The following is a 25,620-nucleotide window of genomic DNA, read 5'->3' as shown; positions in this document are numbered from 1 at the left end:
AGACCACTGCACTGTTGTGCTTTTGAAAGCGCTTGAATCCCAGAGTGCTGAAAGTAGGAACAATATTGATGACTCATACATATCGTAGTAAAAAAAAAAAAAAAAAAAGTATCATGAAAAAAAGGAAATATACACTTTGATAAACTTGCTTATTTTAAAGCAACATGAACATTTTCTTAGACGTGGTCTTAGTATTTTAGCTAGTAAAATGAAAGAAATTTAAGTCCTGGAAATTTATCCCTTCTTTGAGAGGATTAGAATTTCCTTGCAATGACTAAGAATTAAAAAAAATTCTCAAAGGAGACAAATTTAAGGAAAAAGTAAACACCAACCAAGAAATCAATTTGTTGCTAGAAATGTAGCTTCAACTGTTTCAGTTTCGGCTGGTATATCATAGTTTTATTTGTGTAAATATGGTCTTTAATTAAATTTCCATGTTGCTGCTTAGGTTTTTCTTAAAGTGTGGATGTCAATAAATTTTTTACATGAACTAAATTTAGTAAGTAAGTTTAACTTATAACTATTATCTTGGTATAGAAGCTAAAAAGCAAAAAGTATTTCTGAATAGTAGAAAAAGAACCATAAGAGTAGAATCGTGATTTTTTAACTTCTGTCATCACACATCTGAGTTTGATGGCTTAGCAGTTGATATATTTATATCTTAGTTGTTTGCTGTCTAACTCTTCATACTGTGTTTATGTCTATAGACATCACAATCTAATGAAAATAGATTAGATATATTTCGTGAATTTTATATATATATATACATTTTGTTTTGTTTTGTTTTGTTTTAGGGATGCCCTCTGCATCTTTATTAGTAAATCTTCTTTCAGCTTTACTCATCCTGTTTGTGTCTGGAGAAACAGAAATAAGATTTACTGGACAAACCGAATTTGTTGTTAATGAAACAAGTACAACAGTTATTCGTCTTATCATTGAAAGGATAGGAGAGCCAGCAAATGTTACTGCAATTGTATCGGTAAGAAATTATTATAGTTCTATTTTTACTGAAATAGATATGAAATTTCTTAGTTTTAATGGCAAGGATTTTTTTTTCCATTTGAGATTTTGAGCAGTTTCATTATGGTAAATGATAGATGATTTGCACATAACACTATTCAATTTTTATCTCTTATAGGTTTATAGAGTGCTCCAACAAAACCATGTGCATTTGACAGTACTATTTTTAAAGATATAGACTGATCATTTTATAGTGTTCATGTATTTATTTTAGAACAAGAACTTTTCATTTTGGGTAATTTGGATTGTAGTTATCTCTGCTCAGATATACTATCTATTGTAAGGTGGTGTAGAGAAAATGTATGGAATATTTAAAAGTAGAAAACTGACAATAGTAAAAAAAAACTTCAGTTATGTCTGAGAGCTCTTTTAGTGGGAAAAATTAAGTATATTAACTTAAGTGAATGTTAGGTAGAATTTGTTAAACTATAGATCTATCTTGCACACAGTTTAGTTACTGGGTGGATTGTGTGTGCGTGAGTATGTGTCTACTTTTAACCAGAAAGTTATGTCATATGACCACTGAGAACATTGCTATATTTGAGTCTCAAAGTACTTAAACATTTTGTTTGCAAAAATAAAATTTTAAGTGGTAGGTTTAATAATCACATTATGAAATATTATAAAAAGAGAAGATGCAGAAAAACGACCTATGAACAAATCCAATGCTATAATTTTAATTATTTGTGACTAATATCTATATATAGAAATTATTTTTAGAGTATGCATTATATTAGATAATCTTTTTCATATAATTTTCATTGAATCTTAACAATTTTTTCAGGTTCCTTTATCATTTTCACAACTTTTCTTGATGGTGTTGTAATTACTTCCTTATCATTCTTCCTTTTCATTGAGGTTGCTTCTAATTTTTACTGTTATGAATGTTATTCTGGTGAATATATATATGTGTATATATTTTGATTTTTACTTATTTCAAAGTGTTAATGATTTGATTAATTTGCATTTGATTAATGAAATTGATGAAATGATTTTCATAGGCTGAATTACTGTGCTTTTCTGTTTGTTTCAGTGGCTCTTGATAATTCTTCCTTAAAGTTTGTGTCATTTTCTATAGTAAGGTATATTTCCAACACCCTTGACAACTTACCTGGATTTCTCAACTATTTTAAACTTATTTTTATGTATGAGAACTAGGAATTGACTAAAATTTCCCTGTACATGTTTTTTATTGGTACTAAATCAAATATTTTTTCTAGTAGTTAAATTACTCATTTTGAGCTGTTTGGTGAAAGAGATCTCATGTTGATCTGCACAAGGTCATGCAGAATCTTACTAATAATGCGAGACTCTTACTAGTCATGCTGATTTTACAGAATAAGATCTTAAAAAGTTAAGGAAAAGTTTATGATGACTAAAACATTTGAAATGCTGGAAGAATTAGATCTTTATTGGAGATGTGGGAGAATATGAGTACAACTTTAGGTTGAGTTTGGGAAAGAGCATTTTCTTTGAAACGGATAGGGAAATAATTGATTTTCCTGACACATTTTTTGGCAGGCCACATACACCTCTTTCTTTTCCTTCTTTTTTGTTGATACATAATTGTTGTACGTATTTTGGGGGGTATATGTGATATTTTAATATTTGTATACAATGTGTAATGATCAAATTAGGGGAATTGGGATATCCTTCACTTCAAACATTAATTTTTTCTTTGTGTTGGGAGCATTACAATTCCCCTCTTCTAGCTATTTTGATATATTAAATTATTTGATACAATAAATTAATGTTAACTATAATTTCCCTACTGTACTATCGAATATTGGAACCCATTCCTTCTGTTTTTGACTCCTTAACCAACTTCTCTTCATTGTCCTCTTCCCTTCTCAGCCTCTGGTAACCACCATTCTACTCTCTACCTCCATCAGATCCACATTTTTAGCTGGATGAGAATGTGTGGATGAGAAGATGCAATATCTATCTTTCAGCGCCTGGCTTATTTCACTTAACATAATAACCTCTTGTTACATTCATGTTGCTGCAAATGAAAGGATTTCATTCTTTTTGATGGCTGAATAATATCCTGTTGTGTTGCTTTGCATATATACAACAATTTTTTGAGAATTTTAGCTATGATTTGTCTTCTTGTTAGGTTTGCTGTAGTCTACTCCAGATCAATCAAGAGCAGAGAAAAAAATTCACATAATTGCTTTCCTATATAATTATTATTTTTCTGTGTAATATTTGTTTTCATTTCATAGCACGAACAAATGATTTTGTTTAGAATCATTTCTATTTTCTTTCTTTCTTTTTTTTTTTTTGGAGGCGAAGTCTTGCTCTGTTGCCCAGGCTGGAGTGCAGTGGTGCGATCTCAGCTCATTGCAACCTCTGCCTCCCGGGTTCAAGCGATTCTCCTGCCTTCGGAGTAGCTGGGACTACAGACACACACCACCACTCCCAGCTAATTTTTGTATTTTTATTAGAGACGGGGTTTCACCATATTGGCTAGGCTGGTCTCAAACTCTTGACCTCATGATCCGCCCACTTTGGCCTCCCAAAGTGCTGGGATTACAGTAGTGAGCCACTGAGCCTGGCCTAGAATCATTTGTTTATTTCTGAAGATAAGTTTTTTCAGTTGTTAAATATTTATGATTTTTGTTTTTGTACACCCTGTCGATAAATATAAAAGTCACTTGATTTATGCTTTTTCTCTTGATTGCTGTAATTAACATCAGTTTTACTTGTTCTAATACTGTGTTAAATAAGAATGATCTATATTTTGCATTTCATAGCTGTATGGAGAGGACAGTGGTGATTTTTTTGACACATATGCTGCAGCTTTTATACCTGCTGGAGAAACAAACAGAACAGTGTACATAGCAGTATGTGATGATGACTTACCAGAGCCTGATGAAACTTTTATTTTTCACTTAACATTACAGGTAAGTCCGTGTTTCCTCCTTATAGAAATTATAAGGAGGACTTATAAAACTTTTAAAAATCTTTTAGTGCTTAACAACCTATCTATCGAGAGATGAGCCAATTCAGATAACTGGTGGTGGTATTCATAGAATCCAGAACTGACAACCTGTTCAACATTTCCATAATCTGGTTATTCCTTGATCTTGTTCAGAAATTCCACAGCTAGTTTTTGGATCCATTCACCTTACTCAGGAATTGCCATGACACTTGCTCCAGAAAACTTTGCCTTCCCTTTGGCCTTTTTTTCTTTTATTCCTCGCCTGCTACCAGATGTGCAAAGAATGACTGTGACTTCTGAATTCAAAGGACAAGGATACATAAAGCAGGCATGGAAGTGGGAGGTCCCTGTGACTTAAATTCAGAGTACCGCTGGGGAAAAAAACTTGAGTAGTCTTAGGTTTAATTGAACTTTATGGCTTCATCTATTGGGTTGAGGCAATGACTCGCTAACAACATTCTGGTGGTTTTTTCTAAAGAGCATTAAGAATTTTTTTCTTGAATAATTGTGTCACTACCATTAAAATGTTTGTGAAAATGACACTTGAAACAGTTATATTTTGCTCTTCTAAGTCATTCTTTAAAAAATATACTTTTGTGCTGCTCTTGAACATCTGTACAAATGTTACAGAAAACTCTGCATTTTATAAACATAGTTTTAATGTTTTATCTTCAGTTTGGTTCTGTGATTCATAGAATAACTAATTCTAAAGTTCCAGTACCTTCAATAGCATGAGAAAAATTACATTGAATTTTTTACTGTGTACTTAATTCTGTTATATTAGTGACAGGATAGTAATTATAACTAATTTATAATACAGTATTACTAGCCAGTGATTATTTATAATTATACTATCATATATTATTAAGAGTCAGTGACTTACGCTTTTCAAAACTTTTTTGAAAATTTTTCATTTGGAACTTCTTAACCATATTGATGTAATTGGAATGTTTACTTAATCTGTACATTAAGATTACATATGTATTTTTATTATATTCTGAATGACTACTTGAAGACAAACTCTACAAAAATAAATATTTAATTTATTATTTTTAATTCATTATTTTATTTTTGGGATTTTATTTTAGAAATCTTCAGCAAATGTGAAGCTCGGATGGCCAAGGACTGTTACTGTGACAATATTATCAAATGACAATGCATTTGGAATTATTTCATTTAATATGGTATGGACACAATTTAATGATACTTGTGGTTGCTAGATAATAGTTTATTAAATTCTAAAAATTTAGTTTTCATGATGTTAGCAGTATCATGCTGTCTTTTGATATTTAAATAAAATTTGCTTTAACTTTGTCTCTGTTTCACATTCTGTAGACCATTCATTTGTTCTACCCAAGATGTTTGTGAATTGAGGAGGCTTGTATGATCGTGGACATCTGTTGTCCTAATCTCTTTCTGCCGATTGTTCCACCTGACTCCTTTGTTACCACTTTTGTCTTTAATTCAGATATACCACCCATTGCTTTTGCCTGATTTCCCCAAATGTCACCTAAAGAAAGTGTTGTTTGTTTGTCAGACTCTTCTGAAAGTTTGGAGTTAATGGGAGATGAGAAAGCATATTGAAATAATACTTTTCAAAAAACTTACTGTGAACTTAAATTGAATAGCAGGTGTTACCTCTCTTTAAAATTCTGTAGTCATCCCAACTCTTAAGATTTTCCCATTAATTGATATTTTCTGAAGGTTGAAACTTCATTCCATCCCACTCACTTTTGCTCAATAGTTTATTTTCTATTCCTTAACTGAATTCCTGTGGCTCTGGCCAATCCTATGATCAGAGGGTTTTATGTTTGGAAACAAATACACAAGATAGGGCCCTTCTTTAGATAAATTGTTTCTAGCTCTTAAAATAAAACCAAGTTTATCTCCAATACAATTGAATTTGGCCACTAAATTTTAGACTCCAGTAACATTCCTGACTTAGAGTCTCTTTGAATCACATTACTAATTATAATTAATAAAACATGTTGCAATACTTCCCAGCTTTTCATTTATTTTTAGATTGCTACTACAATTGGTTGTATTGTATGTCATTTTCTTGGTACCTTAACTTATCTTTGAAACAAGTGGGCTATAGGTAAATATCTTTATAGTGCCGTATCTTCATTAAAAAGGGTATTTGACCAACCTCAGTTTGGTAGAAATTCGGTATCCTCCATTATACTGTCATTTAAAAACATTAAGTTAATCAACCATCTCTTACTTGAATGATAAGGAATTATTAATGATGAAGCAGGCTCCCTTAATTGCTTAATTTCTCTCCATATGGCTTTCTTGCTACACTAACTCCCTGTATATCACCTCTGACCTCACACTGATTTGTTTAAAGGTTTATTTTGTTGTTGTTGACATTATACATCTTAGCCTCTGAGAAATGAATCCTAGTTTCTGGCATGGGTCCCAGGTCCCTGACTGGTGGGGGTCTCAGTGCTGCCAGGCAGCCTTTGACATCCTTAAAATTAAACTAAATAACCATTGAGCTCACAGTGGTGCTCAATAGGCTGGCTTTGGTTTCCACCCTGAGGATGGTTATGTTGGTAGTGAAAATGACATTGATGATGATGATAATAATAGCAACATTTACTGAACCCTCAGTATAAGCACTTGATGTGAACTATTGCATTGAAACCTTATCACAACCTTTCAAGATGGGCATTCCTAACCCCAGTTATGGATGGGGCTACTGAGTTTTGCTGTCACCCGGAGAGCTGGCCACTGCTTCTGTAGCCTTTGTGCACTTGGCTGCGTCTGTATTCCTCCTCTCCCACCTTGAGTTTCCACCAGCCAAATCAGCATATTTCTTTTGAAGTCCTCGCTTTCACCTGCTGCAGAGATCCTGTCCTGAAAGTTATTAGCAGTGTCTGCTTTTCACTGACAAGCTGGCTGATGTGGAGAAAGAGGGGTTGTGGTCAGGGCCAAGTGGTGGTCCCAGTGACCTGCTGCCTTGGTCTGGAGGCTTAACTCATGTCTGTCACCTCCTGGGCCCCTGTGAGCATTTGAGTTTGTCACCTTTCAACTAAAAAACCTTTAAATTCCTCAGCAGAACAGCTAGTTGATGGTAGAACCAGGACAAGAAACAGCATCTTTTGCTTGACTAGTTTTTGTGTTTCCTTTACTCTATTATTTTTAACTTTTTCAGCATTTTAAAGCTATAGTTCATTGACGCTAGGAAATATCACATTCTTATATACAGTGTGGATTGATTTGTCTGTGGAAATTGGGCATTTCTGAGGTAATAGTTTTTACTGCCTCATACCTCTGATTGCTCAGATCCTCATCATCTGTGCTTGCTCTCCTCAATAGCTTCCCTCAGTCACAGTGAGTGAGCCCAGGGGCAGAAACGAGTCCGTGCCTCTTACTCTCTTCAGGGAAAAGGGAACCTATGGAATGGTCATGGTGACTTTTGAGGTAAGTTTACTCCGAAGTAATTTTATTTTAGTTATTTTTATTTTTATTTTTGAGACAGAGTCTTGCCCTGTTGCCCAGGCTGGAGTGCAGTGGCATGATCTCAGCTCAGTGCAACCTCTGCCCCCCGGGTTCAAGTGATTCTCCTGCCTCAGTCTCCCCAGTAGCTGGGATTACAGGCACGCTCCACCATGCCTGGCTAAGTTTTGTATTTTTAGTAGAGACAGGTTGTCACCATGTTGGCTAGGGTATTCTTGAACTCCTGGTCTCAGGTGATCCACCCGCCTAGGCCTCCAAAGTGCTGGGATTACAGGTGTGAGTCACCGCACCTGGCCCTGAAATCACTTTAAATACAAACACTGGAGTTCATACCAGGTGGCTACAGTTTTGAAAATCAAAGTTCCTTGTATAATAAACACGACACAATACAATTAAAGATGAATACTTTTCTGATCTGATACATTTCATGATTAATATAAAAATGTTTTCCTTGCTGCTTGTGTATACAATGCTTACATGAAATACAAGCTAACATTTTAGATATGTGGGAAAAATAAATCATAAGATAGAATAATAATGTTAATTCTATAAATTTCATAAAACTTTTATGATAAATGTTTTCAAAAATAGGAAATTTTAAAATACCCATGGATTACTTAGGTTTATGTAAAATGATTTAATATGTTGTCTTTCTCCATTTTATTTTTATTTTAATTTTTTTTTGAGACAGGATCTTACTCTGATGCCCCGGCTGGAGTGCAGTGGCACAGTCATGGCTCACTGCACCCTCAACCTCCTGAGCTCATGCAGTCCTCCTGCATCAGCCTTCTGAATAGCTGGGAGTACAGGTGTGCATCACCATGCCCAACTAAGTTTTAATGTTTTTTGTAGAGATGAAGTTGCATTATGTTGCCCAGGCTGGTCTCGAACTCCTGAGCACAAATGATCCTCCCTCTTCAGCCTCCCAAAGAGCTGGGATTACAGTCATGACCCACTATGCCTTTCCCCCACCCCCCACTTTTTTCAGTACATCAAATGGATGGTGTTTATTGCCATTGCACTCCACAATGGGAATCCATAAATGTTACAGGATGTGGCATGAATATGATAAGCTGTGGGTGAGGTGTATTTTTCAGGTGCTAGCTCTAATCATTTGATTTGATTGCTTACTGACCATGTGCCAATCATTGTGTCACCACATTGCTGTTCTGTGAGATACACATTTAAATCTTCAACTAATTTTGTGTTTTCTGTGTTTTTTAGGATCCACAACATGATCATACACTATTTTCAAACATTAGAGTGTTAGCAATTTCAGATACCAGTTTCTTTCCTAATTATTAATGGTAATATCAATAAAATGGAAACTTGTATTTATGTAACACAATTCTATAGAAGCATAGAATAGTTTTGTTCATGCTTGTGGGTGTCCACATCATATGGTAGTTATGTTAACTACACAGAACATAGAACAGCAGAAGGCAATAATGCATGAAAAACATAGTAAACACTAACTATGCAGTAGTCTTGCAAGTTCTACACTGGAAGTCATACACAATTTTTCAGGTACTTAGGAATATGCATTTAGACAATTTTTGAAAGTTTTTCTGATAAATATTGGAAAAATTAGAAAATAATTGGCTGTAGAAAGAATAAATCATCCAGGTTAGAGTGTTTTCAACTTATCTATGGATGTCTAAAGTTATTTTATCAGATTTGTAGCCTGTTTTCTATTTAAATAATTATAAGGAACATTTTTGGAGTGCTTACTATTGCCATATATTGTTGTAAGTGCTTTATATTGATTATAACTGCATACAGATAGCACCCCTCCCTGGCACTCGATCTCTCTCGTGCTATTCTTAATTTTTTCTCTATGATACTTATTATCATATAAGATACACACATTCATTTACTTATCATTTATTCCCTTCCTTTAAATGTCAGGTCTATATGGTGCAGAGTTAGCTCTGTTCACTGCTAAATCTTTAGTACCTAGAAGAGATGGAGCATGGAGCATGCTTTTTTTAATGAATGATTTTATTCATTCTTCAACAAATGCTTTTTTTAATGAATGATTTTATTCATTCTTCACATCTTCACATCCAGCTCGTGAAGTGGAAAATATTGGCATTTGATTCTGTTACTTGAGGGAATTTACTAATCTTGAATACCCTTTCTTCCAAGAAGAAATATTTATAGAGTATTTCTCCCTTCAGGTTTAACGTAATGCTTGAGAAAAAGCAGCTCATAGAAACCACGTACTTTAATGCAGTTATAGTCAATATCTATAATTACGTTATAGGACCTATTAATTTGAAGGGCAGAATGATGTAATTCTTTCAGAACATCTTTAAACTTCAGATTTTTGTCAGCTGACATCATAATGATGCTTTCTCAATCTCGTGAAGTATTTTGTATTTATTGACGGCATTGTGTGTTTCTTTTCAGGTAGAGGGTGGCCCAAATTCCCCTGATGAAGATTTGAGTCCAGTCAAAGGAAATATCACCTTTCTCCCTGGCAGAGCAACAGTAATTTATAACTTGACAGTACTCGACGATGAGGTTGGCTAATGTTACATACCCAAACGGGACAAGGACCCTGTGTTGCAGGACACAGTCCTGTATAAACTTAGTGTATTGTGGCCAGTCATACCTCAGCTATAAATAGCTATTTTGGAATACATCTTATTATTATTTATCTTACTTAATTCACATTAAATTTTACATCTAAAAGCTGATGAATTTGAATATAACTGGCAACCATACATAATACAAACATTTAAGCATTTTGTATACCCTGATAATCTATTTGTGTTAGTGCTTTCAATTTTGAGCAAGAACAGTACTAACCTAGAATAAATATTTTACCACAAAAGCAAAGAAAAATTCTACTTAAGTTGATATTCTTTTGTTTGGATATTTTTAATGTTCACATTTATGGGAAGGTTTTTATTATTTTCATATTTCACATTGAAACTACCAAGGATAGGCCGGGCGCGGTGGCTCAAGCCTGTAATCCCAGCACTTTGGGAGGCCGAGACGGGCGGATCGCGAGGTCAGGAGATCGAGACCATCCTGGCTAACACGGTGAAACCCCGTCTCTACTAAAAATACAAAAACTAGCCGGGCGAGATGGCGGGCGCCTGTAGTCCCAGCTACTCGGGAGGCTGAGACAGGAGAATGGCGTAAACCCGGGAGGCGGAGCTTGCAGTGAGCTGAGATCCGGCCACTGCACTCCAGTCCGGGCAACAGAGCGAGACTCCGCCTCAAAAAAAAAAAAAAAAAAAAGAAACTACCAAGGATAGAGATACATGATACAGCTAGCTTAATTGCTAAGAAAAGAATGAATCTGAGCAATAATGTGCAAGGATGTCCCCCACATGAGCTAAACAAGAGAAAACATGACTTTTTAGAAAAGAAACTATATTTTGCCAGAAAAGAAAACAAAAAGAAAATAGCTGGGAGTTTGTAACCCTCCCTCTACCCTCCTACAGACATTCTGAAACTAAATCACAAGAAACCTCAAGAGAAGGAAAAAAAATGTATTAGAGTATTAGAAGACATTATTAGAAAAGAGTTCTTCTCTTGAAAAAAATAAAATATTTGGAAGCATTGATATCTCTAGTTCCTCTGGTTCTGGAAGCAAGCAAAAAAAACCTTTTGTTTTAAGATCTCAGAGCATTGGGCCGGGCGCGGTGGCTCAAGCCTGTAATCCCAGCACTTTGCGAGGCCGAGACGGGTGGATAAGGAGGTCAGGAGATCAAGACCATCCTGGCTAACACGGTGAAACCCCGTATCCACTAAAAAACACAAAAATCTAGCCGGGCGAGGTGGCTGGCGCCTGTAGTCCCAGCTACTCGGGAGGCTGAGGCAGGAGAATGGCATAAACCTGGGAGGCGGAGGTTGCAGTGAGCTGAGATCCGGCCGTTGCACTCCAGCCCGGGCGACAGAGCGAGACTCCGTCTCAAAAAAAAAAGATCTCAGAGCATTGAACGGGCTATAATTTGGGGAGATGATTAATTATACCTTTTGATTGTAAATTTGAAAGATCAATCAAATCATAACATTTTATTTTTAAGATAAATAGCTTTGCTTTTTGTATTGCTACTGATGGAGGTAAAAGTATGCATTTTTTCTTCACTTTTATTTCTAAAATAGAGTTTGTGGTGAATGAAAAGCTCACACAGCACTGTGGATATTAACCCCAAGATTTCTCTGCAGGAGCATAAAAAAAAGGGGGAAAAAAAGAAAAGCAAAAATTGCACTTAAATAGTGTTAACATTTTTCCTAGTAGTGACTCTTACAGCTTTGTCTCCAGGGAGGCATGATGTGTATCTCGAAAAGCATATATTGGTGTCACATGTTTAACTCCTGAATTAACCATTTGGAGAAAAGCAAGAGTAATTCACAAGGAAAACTAACAATTTTTATGTAATGTTTAACGTACTTTCCAAATTTTTAGGTATTATTAGACTTTCAGTACTACTTCTAACCCTACCAAACTGATAAAACTGATAGAAATGTATGACAATTTTTTACTATTTAATCTTTGGAGTTATCCAAGGACCAGTTAAGGCTGAAAGACATTATACTTGTACTTCATTAGTTGTACTGTTGCTTCATTACGTTTTCTTTTCCTGTCCAAAATACGTTATTTACCTGTGGAAAATATTTTATTAATTGGAGACTAAACAAGCCTTTCTATTTGCTCCCTCAGTTAGAGAATTTTTATTTCTGTGTAATTGTATTGAAACATAATGACTTGTTACACTTTAGTCTCTTTCCAGGTGTTTTGGCTGTTGATGTTTTGCCTCTGTTTATATTCCTTTAACAGGTACCAGAAAATGATGAAGTATTTTTAGTTCAACTGAAAAGCGTAGAAGGAGGAGCTGAGATAAACACCTCTAGGAATTCAGTTGAGATCATCATTAAGAAAAATGATAGTCCCGTGAGATTCCTTCAGAGTATTTATTTGGTTCCTGAGGAAGACCACATACTCGTAATTCCAGTAGTTCGTGGAAAGGACAACAATGGAAATCTGATTGGATCTGATGAATATGAGGTTTCAATCAGTTATGCTATCACAACTGGGAATTCCACAGCACATGCCCAGCAAAATCTGGACTTCATTGATCTTCAGCCAAACACAACTGTTGTTTTTCCACCTTTTATTCATGAATCTCACTTGAAATTTCAAATAGTTGATGACACCATACCAGAGATTGCTGAATCGTTTCACATTATGTTACTAAAAGATACCTTACAGGGAGATGCTGTGCTAATAAGCCCTTCTGTTGTACAAGTCACCATTAAGCCAAATGATAAACCTTATGGAGTCCTTTCACTCAACAGTGTTTTGTTTGAAAGGACAGTTATAATTGATGAAGATAGAATATCAAGGTATGATTTATTTTAAATATATTGCTACCATTATTTTAATATATTATTCCAAGATTTAAGTTTTGTAGTGTTGGACACAACAACAAACTGTTAGAATATGTGTCATTTTTTTCTACCATGGCTTCACTGTTTTCTTTCTTATTTGGAGTGTGATTTAATTATGCAAATGATTTATAGTATAGTAGTTCCCTAGGACACATTCATATATCCACACCTTCATATTAAAAATGTTTTTTTTTCCACCAGGCGTGGTGACTCACACCTGTAATCCCAGCACTTTGGCAGGCTTAGGGGGAGGATTATCTTAGGCCAGGAGTTCGAGACCAGCCTGGGCAACAAAGTGAGACCCCCGCCCACAAAAAATAAAATAAAATAAAAAGATTAGCTGAGTGTGGTGGTGTCCACCTGAAGTCCCAGATACGTGGGAGGCTAATGCAGGAGGATTGCCTGAGTCCATGAGGTTGAGGTTGTTGTAAGCTCTGATCACACCATTGCACTTCAGCTTGGGCAACAGAATGTGACCCAGTCTCAAACAAAAAACAAATCAGTTGTTCTTTTGTTACATAGATTCTGTTTTTATCAGTGTCTAATGGACAACTTGACATTGGGAAAGCTAATCTAAGGGAAATAAAGTGTACTATGTGACAATATGTATTTCTCTTAAAACATTTAAGATTTGAAGAAATCACAGTGGTTAGAAATGGCGGTACCCATGGGAACGTCTCTGTGAATTGGGTGTTGACACGGAACAACAGTGATCCCTCACCAGTAACAGCAGATATCACCCCAAGCTCTGGAGTTCTCCATTTTGCACAAGGGCAGATGTTGGCAACAGTTCCTCTTACTATAGTTGATGATGATCTTCCAGAAGAGGCAGAAGCTTATCTACTTCAAATTCTGCCTCATACAATACGAGGAGGTGCAGAAGTGAGCGAGCCAGCAGAGGTATAACTCTTGTTATGCTTTATGCTTGTTAATATTTCTGTGCTGTAGAAGAACCAAAGAATGTGATCATACACATCAACTTTATGTTTAGTTTGAAGGGACAAGAAAAACACTGGCTTTGGAAAGATAGTTTTCTTGTTCAGTATTCCTTCTGAAAATAAATATTTTACTCTCTAAAAAATTCCACAAACTGATTTAGGAACATTTCCAAATCTGTTTTTGGTTCATCTTTTACTCTATTATGTGTAGGAAGTCATCATTTTTAGACATGAAATATTAATATTCAAATTAGAATAACATGGAAAATACAGAATTTGATAATCTCAGATGTGAGAATTCTATACTTTAATATTTTATTCCTTTATCTGCAGCTTTTGTTCTACATTCAGGATAGTGATGATGTCTATGGCCTAATAACATTTTTTCCTATGGAAAACCAGAAGATTGAAAGCAGCCCAGGTGAACGACACTTATCCTTGAGTTTTACAAGACTAGGAGGGACTAAAGGAGATGTGAGGCTGCTTTATTCTGTACTTTACATTCCTGCTGGAGCTGTGGACCCCTTGCAAGCAAAAGATGGCATCTTAAATATATCGAGGAGAAATGACCTCACTTTTCCAGAGCAAAAAACTCAAGTCACTACAAAATTACCAATAAGAAATGATGCATTCCTTCAAAATGGAGCTCACTTTCTAGTACAGGTACTTTTATTATTAAAATAATCATAATTTTGGTTAACCCTCAAGTGCACTAATCTGTGTGAAAGAATTAACTAAAATTATTTTGACTTTGTTATTTTCTGTCATTTATATTTTGTTACTAAAAGTTATTTAGGTAGTTGGAAGAGAGATTATGCCTGCTCCTGAGGTATATAAGGATAAAGAAGACAAGAATTTTTACCAAAGTTAATATTTTAATTATGTGACATTGAAAGTACGCCAGACGTGAAATGCCAGTCATGCAAGTCGGACTGTCATGGATAACATAGTAGAGTAACTTACAAACTATTACAGGGGAGAGCAAGAGAAAGAGAGGCTAACTATGCTTTGAATTGATTTGAGAAAATACGACATAGGAATAGGATTCGTAGGATAAGTGTGTTTTCATAATGAATATTACAAGGGAAATATTTCAGAAATAAAGCAATATGAGAATTTGTTTTTCTTTTTTTCGAGACAGAGTCTCACTCTGTCACCTAGGCTGGAGTGCAGTAGCACGATCTCAGTTCACTGCAGTCTCCACGTCCTAGGTTCAAGCGATTTTCCTGCCTTAGCCTCCCGAGTAGCTGGGATTGCAGGTGGCTGCCACCACACCCGGCTGGCTAATTTTTGTATTTTTAGTACAGACGGAGTTTTGCCATGTTGGCCAGGCTGGTCTTGAACTCCTTACCTCAGATAATCCACCCGCCTGGGCCTCCTAAAGTGCTCGGATTATAGTTGTAAGCCACCGCGCCTGGCCCAAGAAAAATTTTATAAATACTTTTAAATAATATGCTAAAAAATCAATTTCTTTGTCTAGGTAGGATCTCTGTACCTTCAACTGTTTAGTAAAGTCTCCATAACATATCCTTCCATTTTACATATTTCATTTCTTCTGCTAACCAAAATATTTTTATGGCCAAAGTGTAAAATATCTGCACTCATTTATGATACTGTTGTTGTTTTCCATGTGTTGATTGCTTGACACTTAAAATCCAAAATCAATAAAGAGTGCTTATTAAATTATGTAAACCAATTAAATACAGAATCAGGTAGTGTGAATGGACTGACAAGGAAAGAGCTAAAATCTTATGTTGCCATACATTTTGCCAACTGAAGTATATAGCAAATTAAATATTCTATTTCACTAATTTCTTTGAATCTTACCACATTTAAGTATGTTTCATATTTTGTCTAGATTTTTTTTATGATGGATTTATTATTCCTTTCTCTGGAGTTTCTGATTGTCCCTTTTCTATATGTTATCTTTACTATATTATTGAGACCTTGCTGCTATCTTCCTGTGCATGTTGAATGTTGAGTTTAGCTAAACTAACTGCTTTCTATGCTTGTTTTACATCTGTTGTCTGGGATGTTTTTTACTGAACTCCTGAATTTTCTTAATCTCTTGCCTTTCCCTTCTGGGATTATGCTGTAGTTTTATTGTACTATATCTACCCTCAAACACATGTGTTGAAAGTATGTATGTAAGGTAAACTTTTTGAGTTTTTGAGCATCTGAAATGTGAAATTTTATACTCATGTTGATAGTTTGGCTTGGTAGAAATTTCTAGATTAAAATAATTTATTCTTCAGAACTTGAAAGGAATTGTTGTTAAGCTGCCAGAGTTGCAGATGAGAAATTTGAAGGGAAGGAAATGATTTATCTTTTAGATAATTCGATCTTTGTCTCTGAAAGCTTTTTACAACTGTTCATTGGTGTTCTGAATTTTGTAAGACTGTGTCAGCACTTGGTAGGGTGACTGTTTTCATTTTGAAGACTCCCGCCTTTTTTTAAGCTGAGCCTCCAGGCATACTTGTGCTGTTAGTGCGTTTTTCGAGAACTCTTGTCCAAGGGGCTTAGTGGGTAACCTGTTATGGGGATATAGGATTTGTCAGTATGTAAGCGACACCTTTTTGTAATATATCTACACAGAGGGAGGCATTTGCCATCTTCCCCAGAGCCCTACCCTAATGGCAATAGATCCTGATCTTCACCTTTATTATTATTAATTTTTGTTTTCTTGCATCTCCTCCAAGTGGGAAGATTTTCATGTGATGTGTGCTTCTACTTGTGAGGATAACTCACTCTCTGGAGGACCCTTGGATTTTTCTTGGAGTGGAAAGATAGGGAACATGGCTCTATTCACAATTGTGTCTGGTTTGTCCTGTGGCTTGTGGATGCCAGGGAGTCTAGATCTGTGAAGTGAAATACTGCAAATGGCCATGCACATGACTTGGGCCCTTGTGAGCATTAAGTTAAAACAACTAGAATGCTGCCACCAGAACACATTTAGAGCTATATTTAGAAACTAAAAAATAAAACCAAAGAAACCCTCTGGCTTTATACAAAAACATGACATAATTTGTTTGCTTTTAAAAATTGATTTTATTAATATGGAAATGCATACTGATTTTACCAGTTCACACTTACAGTAGCATTTCTGAAGTTTCAAGACTGTCTGGGATACAATTTGTTGAGTTTCAGAATTTAATGGAATTTTTTTGATGTCAGCACTTGTTTGTCTTCTCTGCTGTTGGTGTCCTCAGGTTTCAGGGTTTCAGAACGTTCTCATAAATAAATGTTCAAGGATTTTTTGGGAATTTTTTGGTGCCTAGTGTTCTCCCTTTTGTTTGTCTCCAGTCTGGCATCATCTACAACTCATACAAGAACCAGATTATTAAAACAAGTGGAGTGAGGCCAAGATTTTACACAGTTGCTTTTGCTTTCTCATGGAGGCCTGGGCATTCTGGCATATGTGGAATTGTTGCGGTGATGTGATAAAAAGTTTGAGAATTGATGATGCAGAAACGTTGTTCTGGAGTTACAGAGAACGTTTTTGTTATTTTAGCTTTCTAATTTCTTTTCTCATAATGCCTCAAAACTAGTTTTTACTATAGATAGAGACAGTAAACACTGTGCTAATATATATAAAAAATCTGTACCAATATCAGTATCCTCTATGCTAAACTTTTAATCTTTTGAAAAGGTCCAATATTTCTATCCAAGTAGCTGCAGAGAATTCTTGTATAAATACATCCTTTGTATGAGTCAGGTATTATACTAGCTACTCTGCCTCAGTATTCTATATGAATATGACAGAATTAATTTTTGATAACACTTGAAAACTAAGAAAAAGTTGAAGAAGGATGTAATTAATATCTGATTTTTGGTGATCCTGGGTTAGAAAGTTGCACCACTAATTTCAGACTCAATTCTTTATGTATCTCTCTATATAGTTAAAAAACAAAGGTCTTACAGTGCAGTTAATTTAACACTTGCTTAGGGGGAAGAAGGCATTATTAGTCACTGACATAAATCATTGAGGTTCAAAACAGTTGTAGGTTCTGGAAGGCTGGTTGGAATAAGAGGGTTGTATAGTTTTCATAGTACATAATAGATGAGCAGCTCAAGAATAGGAAGCCTCAGCCTCTGCATGCAAAGTTGAATGAAACTAAAGAAAGAATTCTTTAGTCGCTCCTCATTCTTTAGTAACCCTCTCAGCTAAATACTTTAGTCTGAGGTGCAGCTTTTGGCAAGCATGGGGTTACTAATGTGCTGTCCCAGTGGCAAACTATCTGAAAGTAAAGAATGATTCTTTATGAATGAATAGAGCGGTTTGATTTAGCAGATGGAACCCAGACAAAAAAAGGCTTATAGGCTAGGAAATAAGCCATGTACAATTAACATTTTCTTTTCCATCAGTTCATTTCATAACTGTCTGTATTTTCTTTCTAATTTGTCAAAAATACTATATGTAAGATTAATTGTATAACGTTTTTGATAAGTGTAGGGAAATATGATTTAGATATTTCTTTCTTTTTAGAAAGTTTTGAGTAAAAATGTATTGATTTTTTCTTGATGCTTAACACAGTGTTATCCGTTTAGCTCTTTTTGAATATACAGCAATGAGAATGTTCATTCACAAACATGTGCTTGGTCATACGTGACCACTGTATTTTAGAAATATCTTTGCTTTATAACAATGCACACCCTTATATTTATATACCATTCAAATATATGTATTTTATTTTACTTTGTGCTATTTTGTAAGATAAATATATATGTGTATATATATTCCTTTTCTCTAGAATGACAGTTATGTGACTTTATTTATCTTTACATTTAATTTACATTGCGAAGTAAATGCAGTATACTAAAAACCATGTTTTATTTTATGTGATTTAATCTGTATGCCAATACTTGACAAAATTGATCAATCTAATTTTTTTCTTTTTTTGAAAGAATATTTACCAAAACCAAAATTATTTATGTCTTTCTCCTGTATGTGATTTTTTAAAGCAAAATGTGTGACATTTAAAAAAGACATTTACTTTTATTCATTAACATGTACCATTCATCACAAAGTAGGAGGGAAATCAGTACCAGTCCTGTCCACGTGTGGAAAATCAATTTAAATCACAGTTCTACTGGTGGTTACTTAGTGTCATCATTTCAATATTATAAAGCCTAACAGAGGGCTTTAAAGAGTGGGAGAGACATGTTTTATTAAGTTAAAAGTTGCATTTTATTGTAATATTTAAAATCCCTGTGGTTTTTGCAGTTCTGTAATGATTACCTATTCCTGCACTCCTGAAGTGAACACTATGTGCATTGAGAAGTTAGATTTTGAAAAGTTAGAATATTGAAAACGTTGAATGTGATTTATCAGAATTCTTATAGAGCTCAGATTGTGTAGAAGGGAGGAATTAACAAATATTTATTGTGAAGCTGCTGCAGTTTCAAGTCTATGTCAAGCCTATGTCATGTATTGGGAAAATGCTGAAAAGGACACAGACCCATAAGAGCTCTACAGACCTGTTGGGAAGTAAAAATCTGGAATGCATCAAATGATGATAAACCAGCAATATGTAAAATGTATGACTACAGGGATACTATATGTTATACATTGCAGTTCTTTAAATGTAAAGAAGCATGAAGTTATTAATGGAGTTCTGAGTGGTCTTCTGATACTGAATTTTGTCTGGAGGAGAAGGGAAATGGGGATGATTGGAAGTCTGGGTCAGTGGAAGACAGGAAGGAGATGTGGACGACTGATATTTGGCTTTAAGGTCAAGGTAGTTGGATGTAGGTGGCAAGGAGGAAAAGCAGGTGGTGGCACTGGCAATGATACTAGTGAAGGTGCATGGAACAGGGACAGTGATTTCTGTTTTGGATATTGTATATGTAAGGTGTTTGTGTGACATTTATATGATGTCTGGTGGCAGTTGGCTATAATGATTTGAAATTAGAGGGAGAGATGCAGAGATGCAGAGATTATTAAGGAGCAGGCATAAAATTATAAGATAAAGGGTTTAGGGAGACCCCTGGGGAATTATAATTGAGAGACAGAAAGAGCTCCAGAGGCCAGGAAAGGAGATTGAAAAGGGATGGTGAATGAGGGAGGAGGAGAATAAAATTGCCAAGTTATTGGTGACCTCTACCTATGCTTACTTTGTTGCCCCATGCTGTTACGCTTTTTTAAAACATTTCTATTCTATCCATTCTTATTACTTTTTTGTGTGTTTTTGTTTATTATAGTTGGAAACTGTGGAGTTGTTGAACATAATTCCCCCAATCCCACCCATAAGCCCTAGATTTGGGGAAATCTGCAATATTTCTTTACTGGTTACTCCAGCCATTGCAAATGGAGAAATTGGCCTTCTTAGCAATCTTCCAATTATTTTGCATGAACCAGAAGATTTTGCTGCTGAAGTAGTAAGTAGGCTCTTTCTTACTGATGGGGGCTAATGAATATGAAGTAATGTACAGACACTATTTTTAAAATAGGATCAGCATAACACTCTTTTTAAAATAGGATCAGCATATAGGGTTAACAGATCTTAAACAGCTTCACCATGTACAAGAAGCTTTCAGTATGTCATTTGAAATAGGTAACTGATGAGTATGTGATTTTCCCATCATCTTTTACATTATTAGATAGAATGAAATTAGAATTAATTGCTCACAGTGAGTGTAGGATATTTTGATGTGACAGCTTTCAGACAGTTCTATGACATTCGATACTACAGTGGTAGCCAAACATAAACTTTTTTTTTTTTTTTTTTTTTTTTTTGAGAGAGGATTTTACTGTGTCATCCAGGCTGGAGTGCAGTGGCGTGATCTCAGCTCAGTGCAACCTCTGCCTCCTGAGTAGCTGGGACTACGGGTGTGTGCCACCACTCCTGGCTATTTTTTTAATTATTATTATTTTTAGTAAAGATGGGGGTTTCATCATGTTGTCCAGTTTAGTACCCAACTCCTGAACTCAAGTAGTCCACCTTCCTCGGCCTCCCCACGTGATGGGATTACACACATGAGGCATCGTACCTGGTGTATAAACCTTTTCTTTCTTTTTCTTTTTTTCTTAATGGCCAAGACATGGCACCACAGGTGTGCTTGACCTACTTCATTTCTGAGCATTCCATATATTTGGGTTGGAGTGAGGTGGCCAGCTTGGGTCTTATGCTTGATGATGGAGATGATGGTGGTAAAGCTGTGGAATGCTAAATCTTAAGAATTTTTTACTTTATATATACAATATATGTAAATTTTTGCATATAGACATATAAAAATTTCACATGCAGAGCACACCATCCCTCCCCTTCAACCATGCCCTGGTTGAATTTCTCTCTTAGGGAGGGCTCTTCCTTTAGCCTTACTATTTCCTGAGTCATAGTTTGTCCAAGACCGTCTCCAAATCCCCCACACTTAAATTTGATTTAAACTGAGTTGAGGTTTAGATCAGAAAGGAGAGTTGTTTTTGTTATCAAAGCCTTATGTTAAAATATGGTGACCTCAATTTCCATTGTATATTAGCATCTATAAATGGACAGAGAAGTTTCATCTTTCAAGATGGTTTTGATTTTTCATGTTTTCCTGAAAACTCTTCTAAAAACAGGAAAGCATTTAGTTTTTTCTCTTAAGGAATGGATTGCTTTTATTTATCTTAGATAGCTGTAAATTTACCATTTCATATTTTTCCCTGAAGAAAAATTAGCTTTTAGGAAGTTTTGGGCTCCTTGGACCTGCATTCTTCCCCTCTTGGGAAATAGCAGAAAAACTAGGAGTTTTCCTTTGTTTGTTTCAGATACAGCCTGGATGATGCCCACTCCCTCAAGGTGATTCAGGGTCCCAGCCCTCTGTTACTTCTTTTGCCTTCCATAAGAATCTTTGCTCACTAGTCTCAGGTTATGACCATTGTTAGGTGAAGCAGCAGAATGATTAATGGTGAAAATATCTTGTTTTTTTCCAAGATGAGTGTAAAGGGCAAAGAAAAAATAAAACAGGATACTCCTCTTTTAGGAGCATAAAAAGAATAGCATAATCTAACCATTAAATATTCCTTTATATTCTTCCTTTGAAAAAACGTCATCATGATCTATAGTGATGTTTTTATTATATATTTTTAAAGTGTATCGCCCTTGAATGAAACCACCAAATATAATTTGAGTTTTAGAATTATTATAATGGCTTCCATTTATTTGGCTTATACTGTAGAGAGGCACTGTTCTAGATACTTTACTTAAACAATCTGTAATCCTCACTGCAAACTTGCAAAATAGGAATCATTAGCTTTATTTCACATGAGAAAATTAGGATCAGAGAGGTTAAGTAACTTGCTCAAGGTAACTCAGAGTCATGATAAAAATATATGATTTTATTTCTATGGTATTTATCCTATTGGTTAGAAACGTTTTTTTAAAATTTTGCCCCCATCACTTAGGATGTATTTTATATGACATAATTTTCCAGTTTTAATCACTGAAGTTTATTTTTCAGTTTATATTGTGATAGTAAGTTAATTCTATTTTCAGAGAACCTCTAATGGAAATTTATTCTTTAGCAAGATAGCTCTATGTTTTTCACAATTCTTTGAGTTTTAATATATTTGTCTTTTATCAAGAAAACCCAGATTAGACACATTTTTGGGTGAGGGGTGTTTTGTATATAAATTTGGTTAGCAAAAATTAATAAAAATATATTTAAAGTTATTTCCATGCTTAGAGGATTGTTTGGTTGTGTTTTAATGCATTTAATAGTTCACTTCTCTATATAGAATACATATGTTCACACAATAATATATGTACAAACTAATAGCAATACCAAAGCTTATATAATTTCTGAACATATATTTTGGAAGAAGTTATTCTGTTCTTTTATTTTTATAAGGTATACATTCCCTTACATCGGGATGGAACTGATGGCCAGGCTACTGTCTACTGGAGCTTGAAGCCCTCTGGCTTTAATTCAAAAGCAGTGACCCCAGATGATATAGGTCCCTTTAATGGCTCTGTTTTGTTTTTATCTGGGCAAAGTGACACAACAATCAACATTACTGTCAAAGGTGATGACATACCGGAAATGAATGAAACTGTAACACTTTCTCTAGACAGGTAAGAACAAAACAACCAAGTGTTTAGTAATATTTATGTTTGAGTTCTCTTCAATAACTTTGAAATCAAGAAATAGTGTTATACTGGCCTTCAGACTGTTCTGTTATTTGTTGATGGCTTCTGATTAGACTATGAGTATAATTATATCTTTCAGTGAATTTTTACCCTGCTATTCATTGTGAAGAAGCACTGCAGAGAGAATTTGTGGAAGGTATCAGATAAATATGAAACATAGCTAATATGTTGTTATATTTAAAAAAAGGCACAAATCTAAATCTAAGACGTTAGGTTAAACAAATCTAAATCTAAATCTAAAACGTTAGGTTAAGCAAACAGTTCTGCTGGCTTTATGTTCAACAGAAGAGAGGACTAGAGCTGGTGAGTAAAAAGAAAGCATTAATCTTCATATAATAAAATTCTCTTTTTTACATGGATCTTAAACATTAATTTTATGATTATTTTCTAGAGAATAAATAATTGCACAAAATTAAGAGATCCTCTTCAGTAATAATTAATAAGAATCGATTTAGCTTTTCTCAGTGGGTATATTTAGAAAATTTCACGATCTTTCAAAGAGTTTTTTTCAGTAGTTTAGAAAATCCTTTCTAAATATATAAAATACTGTGTTTAATGACTTCATAATTTTAAAAAATTAGGATCAATCTTATCCCTGACACAAGTCTCTTTATATGAAAGTTGATGCGGCCGGGCGCGGTGGCTCAAGCCTGTAATCCCAGCACTTTGGGAGGCCGAGACGGGCGGATCACGAGGTCAGGAGATCGAGACCATCCTGGCTAACACGGTGAAACCCCGTCTCTACTAAAAAATACAAAAAAAAAAACTAGCCGGGCGAGGTGGCGGGTGCCTGTAGTCCCAGCTACTCGGGAGGCTGAGGCAGGAGAATGGCGTAAACCCGGGAGGCGGAGCTTGCAGTGAGCTGAGATCCGGCCACTGCACTTCAGCCTGGGCGACAGAGCGAGACTCCGTCTCAACAAAAAAAAAAAAAAAAAAAAAAGAAAGTTGATGCATATTAGAGAAGGTTACTGTGACTTTTGGAGGGTTTTGTGCAATTCATGTTTAGAAACAATAAAATTCACAGATAAATTCAGGGGACATTTTGTGTTACATTATTCAAGACTAAAGTAGTAAAAGTTATTTTATATAATCTCTGGATCTCTCTATATCAATGTCTTATAGATTTTTCTTTTTAGGTGTTTTGTCTAAACACATTTTTAAAAATCTGATGAGTAACTGATTTTTATTTTTATGTGAAAGAAAAGTATAGAATGTAGGCCACAAATTATTGAATGTCCACTGTTCCTTTTGCTTTCTTTCAAAACCACATTGTGTTTAATTCCTTTCTTACATAAAGAGTAAAACAAAACAACAACCAAAATACCAAGCAAACAAAAAAACCAAAAAGCAAAAACCAATTTACAACACACACACACACACACACAGAGTCTAGATGACTTACAGTTTTAATGTATGTTTCAGACCTTTTCTTAAGAAAAGGTATTTCATACGATAAAAAAAAAATCAGTAAAATGTAATGCAATGTAAATTGGAAATTAAAATTTTTTTGGTTTTCCTTAAGTAAGGTGTAAGCATTCAGTGGTCAATCTTGAAAACAACTAAAGAAACAGAAACAATAATGATAAAACAATGCTGTAGGAATCCATACAAACTTTGCTGGCTTAGTTGACAGTTTCTACTCTCAACTAAATGTTTAAAGAATGATTTAGATTATCCATCTGCAAATTGATAGTGACTATTCTTTATATTATTTCAAACTATTCATTTTTAAATCTTAGGTAACATTTGAAATTAAGTATAATTTTTAAGGGTTTATTTTGTTCTTCTTTTTCTTTCTCCTATGGGTAAAAATAGTACATAAGGAAGTACAAATCATGAGGTAGAAAATTTCAGAAATTATTGGGTCTTTTCAAATAGAGGAAGTTAGTTCATATATATATTAAAATGTTTTAATTTGATTAATAATTGGTGCCTACTTGTATTATCTCACTTGTGTGTGAACAAGAATGAGCAAATTACATTTGAATGTTCAGGGACATTTAGTTAAATAAAATCTAGATACCATATTTTATCATAAACTCGCTCTTAGTTTTGCAGTTTTGACGAAACTTGAGTGAAAGAATAAATGAATGCTAGCACGTGTGATTACAATAAATCACAATACAATATTGCAATAAAAATAGTTAACAGTTTATTGTGATAACAGTTTGTAATTTTCTCTCAATGTCAAATCCAAGTTCAGATTCTCTATATTTCAACTCAATATAGACAAAAGTTGCCCTGGTACTAAAAAACCTGTGGTGCTTTCAAATACCATGCTGATTAAAAATATTCTATTTAGTTTTCCTCGGATCACAAACAATTTCATCATGCCAGTTTATTTCAGAAAAATTTTGGTACATGTGGTATATAACCCTATATTTATAAATGGTGCATTTGATTTTGAAAGTGAAGCTATAGGGCTCTACATTTGACATGTGCTTTCAAGGCTGTTTGAAAATGGAATACACTGCAGATTTGGAAAAGTGTTTTGGTTTCCTGATAAAAGTTGTATTTAAGTAATATTTGATGTAATTAAAAGATATAATGATATGGCTTCTTCAGTATATTGCTGTGCAAATGATATAGGTATAGATTTCTCTAGTTACACAGTTTTGTTTTTTCTAACTCAAAGAACAACTGGCTTTAGATCTGAGAGGTTTTTATATTTTTAAAACCTAATTAAAGCTACTAAGTAATTATAAGCAGGGCT

The 25,620-nt window shown here is 34.6% G+C and overlaps 1 protein-coding gene across 1 annotated transcript in view; it reads left to right on the top strand.

Moving 5' to 3' along the window:
* Nucleotides 1-796: 796 nt before the first annotated feature.
* Nucleotides 797-25,620, top strand: part of ADGRV1 (adhesion G protein-coupled receptor V1) — a 544,806-nt gene continuing 519,982 nt past the window's right edge. The window contains 10 exon segments of the mRNA XM_033179148.1: nucleotides 797-979; nucleotides 3,777-3,926; nucleotides 5,053-5,148; nucleotides 7,289-7,393; nucleotides 9,842-9,955; nucleotides 12,228-12,793; nucleotides 13,468-13,738; nucleotides 14,110-14,439; nucleotides 19,978-20,154; nucleotides 22,609-22,832. Coding sequence (XP_033035039.1) covers nucleotides 797-979; nucleotides 3,777-3,926; nucleotides 5,053-5,148; nucleotides 7,289-7,393; nucleotides 9,842-9,955; nucleotides 12,228-12,793; nucleotides 13,468-13,738; nucleotides 14,110-14,439; nucleotides 19,978-20,154; nucleotides 22,609-22,832 — 2,216 coding nt within the window.

Source organism: Trachypithecus francoisi, unplaced genomic scaffold (genome assembly GCF_009764315.1).
Source record: "Trachypithecus francoisi isolate TF-2019V2 unplaced genomic scaffold, Tfra_2.0 Lachesis_group2, whole genome shotgun sequence".
Taxonomy (NCBI): domain Eukaryota; kingdom Metazoa; phylum Chordata; class Mammalia; order Primates; family Cercopithecidae; genus Trachypithecus; species Trachypithecus francoisi.
This window is presented reverse-complemented; position numbering and strand designations above follow the sequence as displayed.